Source organism: Caenorhabditis remanei, chromosome II (assembly GCF_010183535.1).
Source record: "Caenorhabditis remanei strain PX506 chromosome II, whole genome shotgun sequence".
Lineage (NCBI taxonomy): Eukaryota > Metazoa > Nematoda > Chromadorea > Rhabditida > Rhabditidae > Caenorhabditis > Caenorhabditis remanei.
In genome coordinates this window covers 11,564,191-11,583,189 of record NC_071329.1, presented here as the reverse complement: position 1 = coordinate 11,583,189, position 18,999 = coordinate 11,564,191, and the positions used below count along the sequence as shown (strand labels likewise).

The 18,999-nt window shown below is 35.7% G+C and overlaps 4 protein-coding genes across 4 annotated transcripts; 2 read left to right on the top strand and 2 right to left on the bottom strand.

Annotated features, from left to right (window-relative positions):
- Nucleotides 1–1,398: 1,398 nt before the first annotated feature.
- Nucleotides 1,399–1,812, top strand: GCK72_006160 (uncharacterized protein; the record flags this gene model as incomplete). Its single annotated transcript, XM_003113695.2, has 2 exons — nt 1,399–1,642; nt 1,727–1,812. The coding sequence occupies 2 exons, from the start codon at nt 1,399–1,401 to the stop codon at nt 1,810–1,812; spliced, it is 330 nt and encodes a 109-aa protein (XP_003113743.2).
- Nucleotides 1,813–2,837: 1,025 nt separating this feature from the next.
- On the bottom strand, nt 2,838–3,246 carry GCK72_006159 (uncharacterized protein; the record flags this gene model as incomplete). Its single annotated transcript, XM_003113654.2, has 2 exons — nt 2,838–2,926; nt 2,994–3,246. 2 exons carry the CDS (start codon nt 3,244–3,246, stop codon nt 2,838–2,840), a joined length of 342 nt encoding a protein of 113 aa, XP_003113702.1.
- A 10,610-nt stretch (nt 3,247–13,856) lies between these two features.
- Nucleotides 13,857–15,463, top strand: GCK72_006158 (uncharacterized protein; the record flags this gene model as incomplete). The annotated part of the gene is made up of 8 exons (XM_003113441.2): nt 13,857–13,911; nt 13,968–14,059; nt 14,104–14,273; nt 14,323–14,420; nt 14,679–14,983; nt 15,047–15,168; nt 15,220–15,304; nt 15,353–15,463. 8 exons carry the CDS (start codon nt 13,857–13,859, stop codon nt 15,461–15,463), a joined length of 1,038 nt encoding a protein of 345 aa, XP_003113489.2.
- Nucleotides 15,464–15,919: 456 nt separating this feature from the next.
- On the bottom strand, nt 15,920–17,994 carry GCK72_006157 (uncharacterized protein; the record flags this gene model as incomplete). Its single annotated transcript, XM_003113728.2, has 5 exons — nt 15,920–16,176; nt 16,227–16,352; nt 16,523–16,702; nt 17,314–17,466; nt 17,946–17,994. The coding sequence occupies 5 exons, from the start codon at nt 17,992–17,994 to the stop codon at nt 15,920–15,922; spliced, it is 765 nt and encodes a 254-aa protein (XP_003113776.2).
- Between the last annotated feature and the right edge of the window lie 1,005 nt (nt 17,995–18,999).

Here is an 18,999-nt window from a genome sequence, read left to right as displayed (position 1 = left end):
TTCAAGACACTTTTTGAACCCCTTTTTTGAGAATATCAAATGAAAATTCACGAAAGAAGCAAAGTTCAGTGTGAATCATATATAGAAGATATTGTGAATATTTAGAAACATTTCAGAATAAATAATTAGAAAGCAGAAACATTTTTTGTGGATTCGTGCGTAGCCTCCTACGGGTACACGTCTACTTTTTAAGCGATCAAGACGGATTTCAACACGGAGAATGGAGAGCCGAGAACTGAGAAGAAACGTGTATTTGAAAGGTTCTCTGCAGGATTCAGATGTATTGATAATATTGAGTAGTGACACTTGTGAAACGTTCCGAATGTATTTCTTCATCTAAGAATTTTTTGACTTTTCATCGCTCAGTTATCCCTAAATCGTGTGACCTGATACCAAATCGATAACTTATTCCATGCACTTATACATTCTTCAAAAGCCCTCGACATATAAAAGGGTTCACATTTCGTTAGCTTTCTCAAATTTGTATCACATCAGAATATTCGGCTGTTTGAAATGTAGTTATCCAGTGATAAACAATTATTTCCTTTCTACAACTCAAGGATTTTCCTCCTTCAGGTTATGTTACGTTTTCATTTATTTTCTCTTACTATTCATCAGCTCTAATTGTTTTTCATGTCTGACATTTTTGGTAAAATATATGTTCATGCATCGTCTAGGATCATCTGTTTTCAGAATATAAACGAGTAACTTTTATGAATCTCTGTTAAATCTTAAGGTGAAGACTTTTCACAACTCAAAAAAGAGCAGCTAGTCAGAATACTATAAAAACTGTTGTTCCTGTATACTTTTTCTGAAGAATGAATTCTCAGATGAGGGCGGAAATGAGCTGTTTGTTGGTTCAGAGAATCGGGTTCCGAGCCGTCTCGTTGGATAGGTAATCTGTTTTTTTTTGAATTTTCATTTGAGATCTTTCATTAAGTCTCTGCCATTTAAATATTCTTCTTCATCTTTCACAAACAGACTTTTAAGCTTTTTGACACTGAAACTACGAAAATTACATTGGGAACAAAATGATAATGTAGTTGAGCTATGATGCTGAAATATTTTGCACACAACATATCCTTATCCTTTAGAAATTCTTAAATCATAAACATTTATGTTATTGCACTTTGCCTTATTTCAAATTGCTACTCTTAAACAACTGCCCTAATCTAGTCAACAAGTGCATTAATGCATCAACATTTGCTACGGTAGTCACCTGATAAACACGAGATTTCTTCCTTGATATTCCCTCGAATGAGCCATTCTCAACACGACTCCGCCCACATTCTGTATATTTATCACAATCAACATCGTCAGTCACTCCTCCCTCTTTTAGCTCGACAATATAAAGAAGGATTTGACTTCAGTTAACCAGCTCATTCGTCTCTCTCAACAATGAAACTTTTATTCGGTCTCGCTCTCTTCTGCCTTGTTCAATTCGCTGCAACCAGCCTCATGAGAAACTGGATGCATGATTTCGAGAGTCGCTTTCCAGTCGAGGAGGATACAGAAGAAGTCTTCGATATCAACAAGATGCATCCAAACATGATGGCCAGATCAAGACGCGGAGAGAAAATCAAGATGTGCGGAGGAAAAGTGTGGAAGATGGTCATGGCGACATGCGGTGGAGAGTGTACAAGTGAGTTTCGTTTATTCTGCTTTCTAGAGACTTGAGTTCCAATTCTTTCTAATTTTTTGAAATTCACATTGTTCAATTTTTCAGCTGTCGATGTGAACATCGCAACTGCATGCTGCGAGACAATGTGCACAATGGAAGAGATCGGAGACTTGTGTTGCCCAGGACGTTGAGTTGACAACGGATGGAATAGGGAAACATTTCTCTAGATCAATTCCCACCGCCAACAATTTCTTACTCTTCTACGAGTTCAACGTCTTCTTTTCTTTTTCTTACCGTGTTCCCCCGCTGTTGATTTCCCCCGTCATCCCCGTTTTCATCCCCGTCTTCTTTTTTTCCATCGTGCTCTAATTATTATTTGTGTCAATAATAAAAATAATGACGTTGCTTTCAAATGGGACATTTATTTTGTTGGCAGTATGATAGTCTTCTGGGAAGGTATCTTGACAACTACGGAGTCGTTTTGGTTCCTCAAAAGACTTTAGATATGACGACGACGCTCCCACGATTCAAATATAGAAGTAATTTGACAATTCGACGTTGTTTATCACTTGTCGTGAGAAGCTCATGACACCTTCAGATGACTAACTAGACATCTGCTCTGTGTGACAATTTGGAGCACAAAAAGACAGCATCACATGAACAATTGAATCATCAAGAATCTGCGGGCTCTGCTAATTTTAGGCTTCTTTCTCTGGTCAATTCAACCTCTTGAATCACGTCTATCCTTGTTTTTGAAAACGGAATTAATGATAATATTATGGGAAAACGATAATAAGTGGCAGATAAACATAATATGAACTGAATGAAACCGGATAAGAAAACACAGAACAGACGTTCCTACACCCACTTCTTTCATATTAATTCGAAGAACGCAAAATTCTGAAATAATGAAAATAGTATGAAAAGTGTAGTAAGAAGATAAATAAACTCTACAACATGAAGGAGACTGTTGATGAAACTTTAATCTTGTTTTTCTGTTCTGAAATATCTTAAGAAACTTAATGGATTTCCGATGCAAATTTTATTTAGCAAAGATTCAGAAGTCATTAGACAAACAATAATAAACACAATAATAATAAACTGGTGTCGTCGTTGATTAAAAAAAGAAAAAAAGCACATGAACATGAATAGATACCGAGAATAAAATAAAGCAAATTTGAAAACCGTAACTTAGAAGAATCTTGAGAAGTTGAACTCATTGGATATTTGGACAGCATGCTTCGATGACGTCTTGAATGTCGCATTGTCTGATACAGCATAAGAGTGAAATGTCCTCATTGAATCCTAGAAAATTATAAAATTGAAGACATTAAGATTAGAAGAATCTTTGAAGAAGAAAACAATAAATTACCTGGTTCACATTCTCCACAAGTAGCAAAGATGAATCCGGCGAGACGTCTTCCACAAAAATGTTTCTTGCTTCCGCGAACTCTTGCAGCACGAGTTGGAAGCATTACCAGTTCCGGATGCTCCACTTCATTGTCTTTCAGTTGATTGATTACCAAATGGTCATCTCGTTTGAACTCTTTCAATCCGCTCTCCAAAATATCGTAGTTCGTGGCAACAGTTGATGCGAAAAGAAGGAAAATAACGATGATGTTCATTTTGGAAAGAACAGAAAAGAGAAAACATCCTGGCTACTCTGCTTTTTATACTGTTTTCAAACAGAAAAAGTGGGCGTGGCACATGGTGTCCTTCTCGGATTAAAGGTGGAAGACGTTGCACAATACAAGGCGTAACAGCGCGACAGACTGTACGATTAGTTGCGCAATAGCTGGTAGATGGGCAGGTGGAATGCAGGGGATAAACTGAGCACAGGTGGCAAATGAAATGATTCTTTTTGGATTTGAATTCCTCGAGACGGTCCCATTGCCCATTAGTGTATTGACCTGTGAATAGCGAATTTGAATATTCGTAATACCGATGGGCCGAAGTGAGCTAAAGATGGTAATTGATGTATTCTCGAAACCATCGAAGACCTTATATCCCACCGGTTCTTTCCGAAAACCCGGAAATCCAGAAAGGATTCAAAGTGTCTTTCCTTTTTGTTTTGATGCGAGACTAATGAGTTTTGTTGAAAATGGATGTTTTCGTTTGGCAAGTTTGCTTCATCTTCTCATTTTTCGATTGAATCCTTCTGATAACCAGTTATTATTGATACGTGTATGTCTAGTAGACGTATGTATTAATCATGAATTTTCACGTCACAATTGTATCGCAACACACAACCGAAGAGAAAAAATCTATTGACATACACTGAGTGTGAGAAAGATTGTTGATCCTTGACGCTATTTTAACATCATAAGATCCGTTTGAGTTTCTCATTTTGATATTTTTTGAATGTTAGTTCTTGGAAAAGTACAATTGGTCAACAACAATCAACAGTCAGAAACAAGAAGGATTAAGAATGCTCTTTTCGGTTTGAAAACAGCTAATCCTGTCAAACAAATCCTTTTCTGATTTGAATAAATGCACAATTTCCTTTACAAGAAACGTTTCTCTTCGCTGCAAATGCGACCTCGACATTTCAGAATTTCCTCATTTAAAATGCGATTGCGGGACTCACGGTCTAACGAGCGTTCAATCACGTCATCGGAATATTGGAAATGGAGAATGGGGAAGAAAAAGTGGGAACTTGAAGTGTTTCAGGGATGTGCGATCCAGCGAAACGACCTTTTCTAAAGGTGAAAGATTCATATAGACGAGTTTCCAGACTAATCTGACGGATTATGACAGAAATGTTGCAGGAAATCAGAAGACGTCAAAAATTAATGTCATATAGTTATTTCTTATTCAGAGGACTACGTATAACATTAGCCTAATCGTGAGATCAGAAAGAAACTACTTTGCTAGAAAATCTGAAACTCAGGGAGGTTTTTGCAACAGGACCAAGAAGCTGGATATGATGGGAATCGAACTAGTTGAGTTTCTCTACAACTTTTCGAGAAATTTTGCTTACTCTATAGAACAAACTCTCTGCAAATCTGTCAATGTTCATATAGAAATCATTGGTCACCTGTATTCAATTGGTTATAGTGTTCATTTTAATTCTTGTCAATAACCATAACTTCCTTGCAAAACGTGATCAGACATTATTCAACCGAGTTCAACATGTTCAAGTACCCATTCGAAGCTTCTATTCCTATGAAGATAAAAAGTAGGAACTTCATTTCAACTGATCACATTCTATTTCATCAAAGTTCAGAGTTGCATTATCATCCGTCTAAGTTTTAACGCACATTTGCACTGCAATTAGCTCTTTTTCTATCGAACGTCACATATTTCGATGAAGACAACAAAGTTCGAGATCCTTCTGAATTCGAACAATGACGTGTTCAACATTCGTTTACCATTTTCTTTGAGAAAAAATGAAGGGGTTTCGAGATTTCTTGGGATGGAAAGTCACGTGGAAAGTGCAATGACTACGGTTTTCTGGTTGAATTTCATATAATTGGCATGTTCTGAAAGGATACTCGTTTCAAATTCCATCTGTTGAGTCATTGAAAACGATCAGATGATAGTCACGCCAAACGCCTCCGATCGTTTCGTAATAATAATCAGACAGCAATTGAAACCTTTTGTGAAACATCCAGATGTTGATTTCTGTTTTAAAATTAAAAGTACATTTCAGATATTTGTGACTAATTAAGAGATGAAACCCTTTCGTTATGTTTGATGTTTTGAAAACATAAAACATAAAAGCCGGAACTCTGAAATTCGAGACATCACACTGAAATTCAAGTTGTGGCGAATTAAGATATTTACAAAAGGGATCGAGACGGATGTTTTAGGTAAAGTGGAAACATTTGCATTCAGGAACTAATTTCGAATTTCGATCGGAATTGTTTTGAAAGGTGGCATCTAATTCAATTTAGAATAATAAAATTATCTGAAGTTACTCATTCAAAACTACTGTACTTTAAAGATGTGTTGTCCGTAGAATCTGTGACGAATGAAAGAAAACGAGGACAGGAAAAGAAGTTGCAGTAATATAAAGTTTAAAGAGCCTTGATCGGGAAGACTCATAACCTCACAACTACTCATATTAATTTTCTAGGCTTAAGCGAATTAGCTATTTACCGTATTAGATATTTACCCAATTAGCTATTTACCGTTCATTATTTCTCAATCAGTAACTGGAAAAACGCCACTATTTTTTGAAAACCAAACTCTCCAATGTATCTCAAACTAAACTCCTTGTACCGTATGCAGGCCAACGAACCCAAAATAGTATTATTTCCGAATTCATCATTTTCAATCGCCACGAATAATATCATTAGTTGACTATATTAGCAATGTTCTATTCAAAATGATACATTTATTTTTTGCTTTCTGATGATTTCATTAAAAATAAAAACTATTCCAGTTACTATAAATGATGTTGTCTCGTTTTTTGAACATTTCTTGAAAAATTCATTACTTTTTATCATATTTTTTATGATTCAATGATGTTATTTTTTGACCAACAACAACAGTTCTTCCGAGTAATTTGAAAATTGTAGGGCACCATTACGAACTCGATACCTCTTATCTCGTATGTTTCACACGATCAAAACACAAATTTCAATTCTCCGTATCTCTTCTCATTATTCTCTTTAACAATGTCTAATCGTTTCTTTATCTTTCCATAAATCTCTTTTTTGTTCACACATCAACACCAGTTTCTGGTAATCACTATCAAACTAGAAACTTCTTTTTACATTTCTGAGAAGAAGAAATCAAAGATTCATTCGTGATTTCGAATAGTTCGGCAGTTTAGTCGGCGAAATCACACGTACATGTCTACTAGTCATAGTAACGCAGACGTCGGTACATAATTGCAGACATTTAGAAGCGAATAAGATGTCACTTGGGATAAAATTCTGAGGAATTGCTCAACTGTTCAAAAAACTATCGAACCTTTCCTTCTTGAAGAGGACCGGGAGCAGGGACCACATTATAGATGGAGACAAGAGTTTATCGACTAAATTTCAAAATGATGCACACAAATAAAGAAGCGGAAAACTCTAAACTTCATAACCTAATAAACAAATTACAAAATATTCAAATTTCAAAATGTATTATTCAAATAGATAAACTTCAAAAACAAGTGAAGATTTTTTTAGCACATCAGAGCTACCGTACATTTTTTCTTGAAATACGCAATATCAAGTACAAAAATTCATGAACCTGAGATGCTCAATCAGTTTTTTAATCAAGGGAATACTGTCTCTCCTTGACTTGTTTCCTTTTCGATCGCATTAATATACTATCTGGTGAAAATCAGTCACAACAATTTTGAAGACCATTCGGTTTTCACAATCAAATGCATTCGCCTGTTCGGTTATTTGTTGTTTGGATGTACCGTTCATCGTCTTCAAATTCCTCGATTTGCTGATTCATTTTCAACGTCACAGGAATTTGCCAAACCTCTTCCGACCTCGTCATTTTTTTCTAAATTATAATTGAAACTGATGTCTCACCTAAACAAATTATCCATTTCCTTGTATCCACTCGTCATAGAAAACTACTTCCGTAAACGTATTGGAGCAAACTATAATCAAAGTGCAATAGATACTTTCATTTCGAAAACAATCTGACCTTTTTCATTGGGAAATCAAACAAACACGATATTCTCTCTTGAGACTGAAAACAGCCAAGTTCTCAGAAAATAGTGCGAAATGTCTCGATCACAAAACATACTTTTGTGACTTCCGGTAAAGATTTCGTAGTCTTTGAATCATTCATCAATTCGATTTTTTGAAATGAAAAGTGACAAGTGAGAAACGAGCAACAGTTGGGGAGATAAACCACGTGTCTTCTCAGAATGAATGTTCCAATGGATTGAGCAACGAAGAACGCAACGCTAAGGGACAAGAGATCGAAATTCATCGCCACGGGTGCAAGTTGTAATATGTCTGTATTTCGGGAGGGAAAGATGCTCGGGGAGAAAGATATAAAGTGTAAATTTATAAATTCAATCTTCAGACAAGCGGTGATAACGGACAAACAAACGATTGAGACTGAATTTTGATCACGTAAACATTCAGGAATTATTATGCAAACCGAGATGAGCAGGGACCATTGATTCTTTAAGTAAAGGAACACTCAGAAAAGGTGATGACGGAAATATTGACCAGATGAAAACATCGTTTAACTCACATAGTATAATACATTTCCAACAGTCGGAGAATCAAAAGGTATGCTGTCGTTATACAGTTTTCCGGGAATCAGAATCAAAAACTAATCGAAATTAAATATGAATCAACAGAAGCAAAACGTGATGAAGAAGAATAACCACAGTAACCCCCAAAGCACATTTGACCTTTTCAATCCCATTGTCCTCAGATTTGTTTAATTTTTCTGCTACATGCACACTGCGAAATTTCAGGAACCAATGAAGCCGTCTCTAGAAGAATCATTTGATGAATAATTGAAAAATTCAGAGTATTCGTAAAAATCTCGAATCGAATGCATTGCACTTTTCTAATCCAGAATGAAAAGATGCTCATTCATCCGATATGTTCATTATTCTTTTATGACCAACTGTAATCCTTTTGAATGGATCATCATCACTTGCTCCCGGAATCTTCAGTCTGTCTCGTTTTTATGCCTTTTGGAAATATTCAGCTGAAAAAAGATTTTCAGCGGAGATCACTAAAAAGTTTGTGTGAAAAAACGTTTCTGAGTCAACTTCAAGAAAAAATGTAGTTTCCTTTCCCGAAAAAAACGATAAAACCAGCTGTCGAATGATGTGTGTCAATCCATCATCGAGGTTAAAGATTTCAGGTAATTCTACGATGTCACTAATCTTTTTAATCTTTTTCTTTGTAATTTTTAGAATACATACGTGATATTGATAATACTACGATAACAATTCCTCAAATATTCATTCTTCTCATTTACACATTCACCTATTTTCTATTTTCCACGAAATTTCAGTTTGTTTTTCTTGATTGTCTCTTTTTTCCTGTCATTCCCACTAGAATCGGTTTAGTCTAGTTGAGAAACTTCTGGTATCTCGCTCATCTTCGTTCCAAATCGAAAACAAGAAAAACATTCAAAAGAAAATATAAAGAAAAAAGAAGAAGATGATGGAAGTGATCTAGATTCTCCGCCGAACTTCCGACGAACTTCCGCTGAAGAGACACCGATTGTCACTAACTTACAGACGAGAATTCACTCTTTACTCGTTTTTTGGTTCCTGATTGTTTGGGTTCAGTTTCAGAATTTTTAGATTTCTAACTCCTTTGGCAGTTATGAATAGTGAGTATGCTGTTCGGTTTTGTCAGAAAACAAACCAAGATGATGAAGCATTTGTAGACCCTTGTGCGGGTTTATGCAACTGCAGAGAAGCAAAGTTAAAGCACAGATTTCGAACACGCATTATGAATTTTTTCTGAAAATGCCTACGCTTAATGATCACGAAGAATCGTTTTTTCCATCAAGTTTTTTATAGATTGTATTCTTCATAGAATCAGTACAATTTGAAGTAGCATTTTCATCATTTTCTTCTTGGTCTCAATTCATTGACCCTTGTTATTTCTTATATTTAATATCCACGAACCCAATAAAAACTGAGATTGTTTTTCAGCTCACAGAAGTTTTAACTCAACAAGTTTTTGTACTTTTCCTCATCCGGCTACAATATCTCATTCGAAAACAAGCTATTTTTCTCTTCAGTTGAGAGATCACTTTGTTCTGTCTGATGGATACAAACTGATAGTTCTAGAATTCAAGATTATCACGTACTTCCTGATGATTTCATTCGTGAATATGGAAGTCAGTGATCAGACTCTTGCAACTCGGGTAAACAGTTTTGAAAAATGAGATTTCTGTCTCTTTATGACGAGCTCTCTTATTTTCCCAAATATAAATCAGGACCTTCATTTCTTTGAAAATTGATGAGAGGGAGTCATTCCGGGGTTGACGTGCCATACGGGCGGTGCACTCCAATCTAATCGCTTCCTCGTTTCACACTGGACCCTATTCTCTTTACAGAACGCAAACTCCGTCAGAACACACTTCATTGTCTTCTCTCTTCTTTTTTCATTCTCTCAAGAGACTCAGTCCTTTTTTTTTTTGGGGAAACCCACAGAGTTCGTGTCATGATTTAGCACCCTTCTGGGGGACGACATACAGCTCATTTTGTCACATTCATCAGTACTTGATCTCTCTTTTTCCTTCTTCCAAAGTTCGACTTTTGACCGGAAAAATAAAATAGTCAATTGTAAATGATACCTTCCAAGAGATATCGGGTCACCGTAACAAGGGGAGTAAACTACGTGACACTTCCCAGAAACGACATCTTCGGATATTCAATTCCATCGTCTTTTTTCGTTTCTTTTCTTTTTTCTTTTGCAATTCTACTGTTTTATGATCTTCGTTTTCAATTCTTGCTCTATTCATTCAATTGTTTCCAAACAGAAACATTTTGAACTTTTATTAGAAATATAAAGTTTCCAAATAGTGTATCAAGTATTGAATGTATTTCTTGAACTATACTATGATGTAATAACTATCCACACATCTTTAACCAAACTCCAAATTTTCTGTAGTAAATCCAGCTTCCTTGACGAGTACTAGTCTCCTCAAAAGTTTCTCAAACTCTTCCGCCATGTCATGTTCTCTTTGCGTCACCCCCGACTGGACTTCTTTCTGTTAGATATCAGAGATATCATAGAGCAACTAGTTCATCTCTCAATGGACCTTCTCTTCAATAACAAGACATTCATCATTTGTAGTGAAAGAAGCTATCATTCTTTATCATTTGGATGTACTACACGCTTTTTTGAGAAATAACATTCGGTTTGGGCGGTGCGTACAAGTGTTCTGAAAAGAAAAAGAAACTTGGATTCACTCTTCATTAATTTCTCTTTTTCAACTATTCCATCATTGTATTAGGTTGGTAAATAATTTTCTGCAATTTTTCGATAAAACTTTGATTTTATTTTTTCAAATCCAAAAAGATTTCTAAAATTCAAAAACCTGTTTATCAGCATTGGTAGTCTTCTGACAAGATTTTGGTAGCTTACTGATTCTCTCTGCGTAGACCATCTATTCGAGATCACTGGAAAAGGAAACTTGCTTCTTTTTGATATCCCCTTTTTATTTGGATTCTTCCCCATTAAAATGTCGTTGAAGTCAGGCAAAATGTTTGTAATTAAAGAGAAGAAGGTTGGATTAATACGATGAATAAAAAAGTATTGTCCAGCCAGATGGCAAAAATTTGTTGTGGGTTACTTTCCCAACACATGAAAAAGGTTTGCCATACTGAAAACGCCGTTTTGTTATATCTCCCCGTCCTGAAGTCACATGATTTTGAATTTATTAAAATAAGAAACGTAAACATCTGATGTTACTTCCCTGTCTTCGTTCAGGAGTTCCCACTACTCCACCCAGAGTACTGAGTACCAGATTTAAAAAACCACTTTTTTCGGTTTGAGAACATCCAGAACGCGCAAATCTTAGTCCACACACTGTACTTTCCTCACATCGTTAGAGTAACAACTCAACTATTTATTTCTAATAAATAAATAGCTTGACCATACGTGTGTTGGGTGTAAAAGTACTAAGAACCAACTTAGGTCCATGTGATGTATCATCTCATGTTGTTTCAAAACGTGTGGTATGTAACGACGAATTTTCTCATTCCGATAATTTGTTTCCATCCATGAACTACAGTTACATGAGTCACCCTAAAAGAAGTTGACAACCTAAGGGTGGTTTGATACAGATCCGCTTCAACGATTCCCTGCTATAACTCCAAATCTAGCACTGACTGCTGAAAGAGACGAATTTTTTCAGTCAGTACCAAGTTTCTTTTGTCGAATCTTTGGAATTAAAATGTATTTGCGTTGAAACAAAGAAACCTCTGTTAACATACACCAGCAACTTCTTTTTGAATGACATAATTTTTAGACCAGAAACGATTAAAAACAAAACGATGTTTCAAAAACGCAAAAAGTTGCGTGTAAATCAAAGCTCCGTTCTCGGCGAGAAAAAAAAGCGAGGAGTAAAACTTTGACACTGTAACAAGTACTTGAGTAGGTCTACCAAACACAAAAACAACCACATCGAAAAACTACTCCTGTGCCGAGAAAACAAAACGACAACCGGCAAGCTCGAAAATTGCAGAAAATTATTTACCAACCTAATAGTTATTAAATTATTGTAGTTTTTTTAGAATTCAAAAAGATTCCTGGAGCATAATGTTACTCACTTACGTCAGTGTATTTTGCTTCATTTTTAACTGAAATTTTCTAGAATACGTGACAGTTTTCTCAATAAGATTTATGTGAGTTAAATTGTCTGGACATTTTTTTCAGTGTCCAATTTAGAAAAAATGTTGATCTAAACTCTCGGAGTTGGATAACCTTTAACCTGTCCGAGAGAAAAAGGAAACAATTTCAGTTGATTCCATAATTGAACATGTACGTGTCATTCAAAAAAAAAAGACAAATTGTTTCATGGAATATCCGTTTTCAATCACTCCGTAGACAAGTACATTCCTCAATTATTTCGTCTCTCCGATAATTTTATTTTGTCTATTTATTTATAAGACTCGATCCCGAAATCCATTTACCCAAAAAAAACGCCCTCCCCCACTGAATTAATCATTTTTAACAAAGAGGGAAGTCATTTTTTGAATGTTTTAAAATGTATTCTCAAGTAGATTCTTCTCTTTTTCTATTGTTTTTTTTGGTTCCCTTTATGCCATCCTCTTCCTCTTCTTCATCCACTCAGACTGGTGAGCCGGTATTCAGAAGATTAAGAAGACGTTGGTGACACGAGATGTTCAGAAAATATTCATTTTGTCATTTCATCGTGAATGATTCATGTGAATCACCCGGAAACACTCTTTTTGAAATAAAAAGAAAAAGCACAACAATCAAAAGAATCTCTCATAACTTTTTTGAACGTACACGGCACAATCTTCTTTTTTTTTCCTTTTTAGTATAAGTGCGCACAACAAAATAATAGTTGACGGGAGGGTCTCTTTCCTTTATTCTTCGGATATTTATGTGACTGGAATTCGAATTTTCTTCTCTCTCCTCTTCAACAAGTTTTTGTTTCAATTTGTTAAATGAGCAGACTTTTTATGACTGACCAATCCAATCCTTTACTTTTTCTGCTTCTGTTTTTGTTTATTTTTCCTCGAAGTAATCTTGAAAATCGTTTATTTTAGATGGAGCTTAGAAGAAGAAAAAAAAACATCATCTTGAAAAAAAGATTGCTCCGAAAGACACTAGTCGTTACCCATTTACCCCGATTTTATGAGCTCATAGGTTATGTCAATTAGAAAATATCTCCTTCACCACTCGGTTTTCTTTCGACATTCTTTTAGTTCTGTCAAACAGAAAAATGACAACAACTGACATCTTTTTAATATTTTCCCTTTCACTTTTCCACAATGAGTTGAGTTCTGTTAGCAGGTGCCTTTTTATTTTGACACGTTAAATGATCTTGTTTGTTCCATTTTCTATTTTAGTTCTTTATATGGATTGAGTGAATTCTGGTATGTCCTTAAGAGACAAATCTTATCCGAATAAGGGCTAGTTCTCAAGTAAATATTCTTTGTTTTGATAGTTATTGTATTCTGATAATCTGGAATTCGGTCATTAACTGAGAAAACAGGATTTCTTGTCAGTAACTTCCACTCATTATTGCCCAAATTTTTAGAAATCGATCGGAAATTATCAGCATATAAATGAACCCTTCTGATGGTATTACTGGATTATCTTTCTACAAGCAAATGTAATTCATTTCGTAGTCCTTCACTAGTTTCAGTTTTTCAATTCTTTACAAGCACTGTGTATTATCGCATAAAATATCAACTCGTATCAGAATTCTTTTTGTTTTTCATCTAAAAAAAACCCCTAGAATCCCCTTGTCCTTGCCACATAACCTTCTAATCCTTCTTGTATATTTTTTCAAAATGTATTCTGATCCTCGAAATCGAATCATACCTAATCCCACACTACCACAAAATCCTTCTCTCATATCCTTCCTCTTTCTCCTTCTTCAGTTTTCCCCGGCGCCGCCTTTTTTTGTAATGAGGAAAGAATAATTGAGAAAAAAACGGAATGTCGATTGTCTTCATCTCATTTTTATTTGTATAGAGTACATTCATAATTTGGAATTCGAGCATTTGAATACGCCCACTTTCTTCCGTCATTATCTTCTGTCATCATTCATTTTTTGAATTCTCATCTTCCCTTTTTCAGAAGGTCAAATGTGTGAAGAAGATGGTCCGAAATCAGCGATTTCGTTTGCAATGGTTATAGCGGGTGAGTAAGTTTTGGATGATTTGATTGGCTGAAAGTGAATATAGTAAACTGTTCAGGATCTGTGATTTCAATCGTCTCAATTTCAAATAATGTTCTTCTTTTCATTTCACTCATCAGGAACAATCGATGCTTCAAATGTTATTTTCATGTCAGTTCCCGTCGTATTTTATCTTTTTCTACTTTTTCTTTCAGTTCATTCTTGCCCTTTGTTTCTTCGACATCATCATCTCGGTCTGTTACATGCCTGTTATTCTCGTGGATTCTCTTAAAGACTGGACGAAATGGATTGAACTAGCCAGAGCTTGGTGGCCATTTTTTGTGTATGGACTGGCAATGACACATGTTTGTATGACTAGCGCTTGGTAACTTATTTAATATCAATCATCTCTTTGAATCGTTCAAAAATTTCAGTTATATTCTGATAGCGGTTGCATACGAGAGATATTTGATAACAGTGAGAAGTTACATGTTGAAGCAGTTCCAAAAACGAAGAAGTTGGTGGTGCTTTGGTGAGTTAAACTTCTTCAAATTTGGCTACTTATAGCCTCTCTGAGTCCTCATGGTGCGCAAACCCGAGTCTTAGTGAATGGCGAAAAAGATATTCTTTTCTGTTTCCTCATTTGATGAGCTTGGGTCTTGAGATCTACTTCAGAGGTTTCTATATCGGGACCACGTAGAGTTTTCTAGAAACTTTTTTCTATTAATACGAAAATTATTTTGTATAATAATGGGGCAATGATAATGGTTAAAATATTTCCAATTTTCAGCTTGTCTTGCTATCGGAATCTTAACGAAAGGAGGAATGTTAATCGAATTAGATGTATTTCCAAGTGAAGATGAATCTTGTAAAAATACCGTAATGGAATACTTTGTGGATGTAACTGAAGTCACTAAATCTGTATGGTACGGGACGATTTACAAGTTCTGGATCCGTAATATCGCTACCGTATTCCTTCCATTCTTCCTTCTCTTATTAATCAATCTTGGAATAGTTCTGGAACTCCGATCACAAATGCAACATGCGTTTGGAAACAGATCCAGAAGACGTTTCTCGTTAAGAATGCAAAGTCGGGTGAGCCATTTCTTTCAAAACTTACTATGATGTTATTCCATGGAGATATTCAATTTATTTCAGACAAACGTACGTCAGGCGACCGCCACAATGCTATTCATATGTGTAATTTATCTGATATCAAATGTGGTGAATGTGTTCATCACAGCATGGGAGTTTGTGGATATTGAGTCATTACAAACGAGGTGATCACTTGGGAAAAATGAGCAGGCCGATATAAAGATAGAGAATTTCAGATTTTTGGAAGAGTACATGTTGTCTGCTGACCTATCATCAGTACTTGTTGTAACTGCTTGTGCACTTCGTCTTCCCATTTATATGGTAAGTTAATTCTAAACAGGAATACAAGATAACACATAATTATTACAGCTTTGCAATCCAGAACTCCGAAAAGCCGTTAAGAAATCCTTTACCCATAAAAGCGAACATCAACAGAAAATGCATCAAACATTTTCTCTAATCGCCAAAATTCTAGTTTAATTTTTCTTCCTCCGCGTAGTTTTCTACTTTTATTCTATGTACTTTTGATATATAACATGTGATATATTTGTACAACTAAACACCGGGTCCTTTTCTTTTCTCATTTTGACCTATAAAACTACTCATGAATATTTATATTCTACCGTATTCCCATTTCCACATTCAATGTGTTTCTCTTTCAATATCATTTCATAGTTCAGTGCGTTTTTTTTTCTCTTGGTTTCATCAAAATTTATTCATAAAGCTTCAGCAAAAATACATGATTGTTACATAAATTATGAGAAAATGACGATAGAAAAAGCTAAACGGGTCATTGAACATACATAAAACCCGTATTATAATAAAGATTGAAGTCATGAAAATGTATTTTGAGAAATGAGATTTGGAGTGATAACACTCATAAGATTAGTAGAGTTATCTCATGAGTCTAATACTATTACAAGGGATTTCAGATATTCAGGCGAATTCAATAAGACCTGGTAACTCTCTCGGTCTGCTTGTTTGAGCTGTGAAAAGATCTTCTGTGAACTCTTCGGATGGCTCCTTGTCAATACTGAATTCCACTGATTTTGATGGAAGAACATCCCCATTATTTGGACTGATTATCTCTGCTTCTCCTGACGAGGCAGGTGGAGCAACTTCTCCTTCTTTCGATCTCATTTCAGTTTCAGTCTCTTCTGGTCTTTCTTCTCCTTCTGGGAACCATGGACGAGCTTAAAACGTCTCTTGAACCATCAGAAACTGCACAGATTTCTCTACTCACGTCTATGTCTACCTCCATTTTCACTTTCCGATCCTTCAGTTCCGATCAGTGTTGGTGGACGAGTACCACCCAATGTAAATGGTGGAGATGGTGGTGGTTGTTGAGGTGGCATCGGCATTCCACGACCTGAATAGTACACAGTTTCTTATTCATGAATAAATGTTCAAAGTTCATGTCCTGTACGTGTTTTTTGTTAATGCAGCAACCAACAAAGGAGAAGAATGAGAGAATGATGATTCTTGATCAAGATAACACGAAACATATGATTTCATCTTTCTCAGGAAATACCTCCATACCTAGGAAGGAGAAGAAGTTTTTCACATTGTCCATGAAACTTCCGAATTGTCCAGCGGGATGTCCGGGATTCGGTTCATTCCCGAATTGTACCTGACTTCCCATCTCAACTCCTTCACGTCCTCCACCAATTCCCCCGTCAACTCCAACACGTTGACCTCCAACAAGAGCACCATTGTTGGCTGAAATTGAAACATATTGAATGTTAGAATAGATGGATTGTGTTATTTCAATCTCACTCTGTTAATAATAACTACGATTCTACAAAAATAGTATTCACACACGAGTTAAAATGATTAAGATTAGAGATAAATCAGTTTCCTGAATATGAAAATCAAGTTGTGGTGGGTTAGCGACACAGTATTTTTGATATCATATCTGTTTTCATCTAACTTTTAGCACCATAAAATTTGATACCTTCACTGTCAGTTCCTCCTCACAAAAAATATCTAAAATTATATTTATACGTCTTCAAAGTACTATTTCTTTAGAACTATAAGTGTTTGGAAATATACTTTTATGAGAATCCATTTTTAAAAAGTTGGATTTCTGCAGATTCACTGAGCAACGTGATCGTCCTCCAAGTTTCACCTACTTCTGGCAGGCCAAAGCCCATAATTTTCAAGAAGAATTCTAAAGATGAACAGCTCTGAGAAATTGTATCATCGAACTGATTTAGAAGTTCATCTAGAGCTACAATCATCTTATTTGAATGTTTTTCCTTATCCTTAAACCATGACTGAATTAAACTTCACCTGAAATACTAGTTGTGTCATTTAGTGTTAATACTTACATCCCAATGCAAATCCAGCTCTGTTACCAGCTAAACTAAAGCTACGGTCACCTCCAAATCCTAGAATGTTGGCTCCTTGTCCCATTCCCATATCGAATCCGCCGCCATTCTGAGGATGAAGGAAAAACGATCCAAGATTGATTTGGGTTAGACCTGGAAAATATTTTCATCATAGTTTGAATTCAAATTTCGAACGATTTCGAGTGATAAAATTCTTCTCAGTTCAAAAATTACAGTGATAATCTCTAGAAAGCGATGGCCTACATGTGAGACCTACTTGTCTGTGTCCCGCACGCCAATCTGTCTGCTTCTGCTTCTCTTTTTTTTTGTCTGATCATGTGTTTTGCCCTCTCTTACGGTCATCGTTTTCCTGTTACACATCAATTTTCCTCCTCCATTTAATTCTTTATTCCATTGTTCGAGAGTGCCCTGACTCATTACAACCCCCTGTATACTTTCAAACAAATGAAGAATGAATTCTCGAATTCTCAGGGTGGTTTCAGATGGAAAAGCATCAGTTAAGAAATAGTGTATAACGTGACTGTTGTTTTATATAAAATGATGTCATTTGAATGAAAGACAATGATGATTCAAAGGATTCGGGAGGTGAGGTATAGTAAGAGAACACGTACCTTGTTTGATTGATGTTGATAACAATAACAGTAGAAGCGTTGACTTCATTTCTATTTTGGGCTGAAAATGAAGAATGATGACATACGAAGTTGGAAGTGAAGGAGTGAAGTAGGAGTACTTATGTTGTGTGAAGAGAAGAATCAGAATAGTTTGATAAAGGAAAGAAATAGTAGAAATGGGGGAAAGTGGTATACTAGTTGTCTGAATGGAGACAAGTAGTACGAAATGGTTTTTCAGTTGGACGAACTGTTTAAGAATCGGAAATGAAGAGAAAAAATGAAGAGAGTAAAAGCATTTGGTCACTATTGGCAAAAGGTGTTTTGTGAGAGTATGTTACGACAAAAAGGCGGACCGCAGAATTGACCTTGGTCACCTCTCGAAAATGCGGACACGATAGAAGACTGAAACCGATTGAAGAGAAATGAAGAAGGCGATGACGAGAGGGAAAAGAAGACTGCCCCCTTCTGATGCCATTTTACACCTATTGTATTGTTAGCCCAATTTGCATTTACAAACAACGAGAAAGATTGGAAAGGAATTTGAAATTGGTGGGAGGAGGGTGGATGTTTGAGATGTTGAAAGCACGAGGTATTGCATAAATTTGGCTTGGAAATACTGGAAGTTGTTGAAGTTTGTTTTGGTTTTATGATCATTTCGATAATACTTTCGGATCCATCGAACGTGTGTCAGAAAAAAACAGAAAACTGTTGAAAACTTGGGCTTAATCAAATGATCGTTCACATTGAGAGGTTGATGACGAAAAACCGAGATGCATCCACTTACTTTCAAACATCACCAACGGAAATCCAATTTTTATTTCATTATGGTGAGATGAGTGAGATTCGTGGCAATGTGAACCTACACACGAGCTCTTTTTCGACTGTTCGAACAGTAATTATTTAGTACGAGTTAGAGCCAAAAGAATAAATTACCTCTGTTACAGAGGTAATTTATATATATATATATATATATATATCGTAGCCATACCATTTATCTCGTTCCTATCCAAGAGCATACAACAAGCCATATGTATTATGAAAACCCTATTGTATT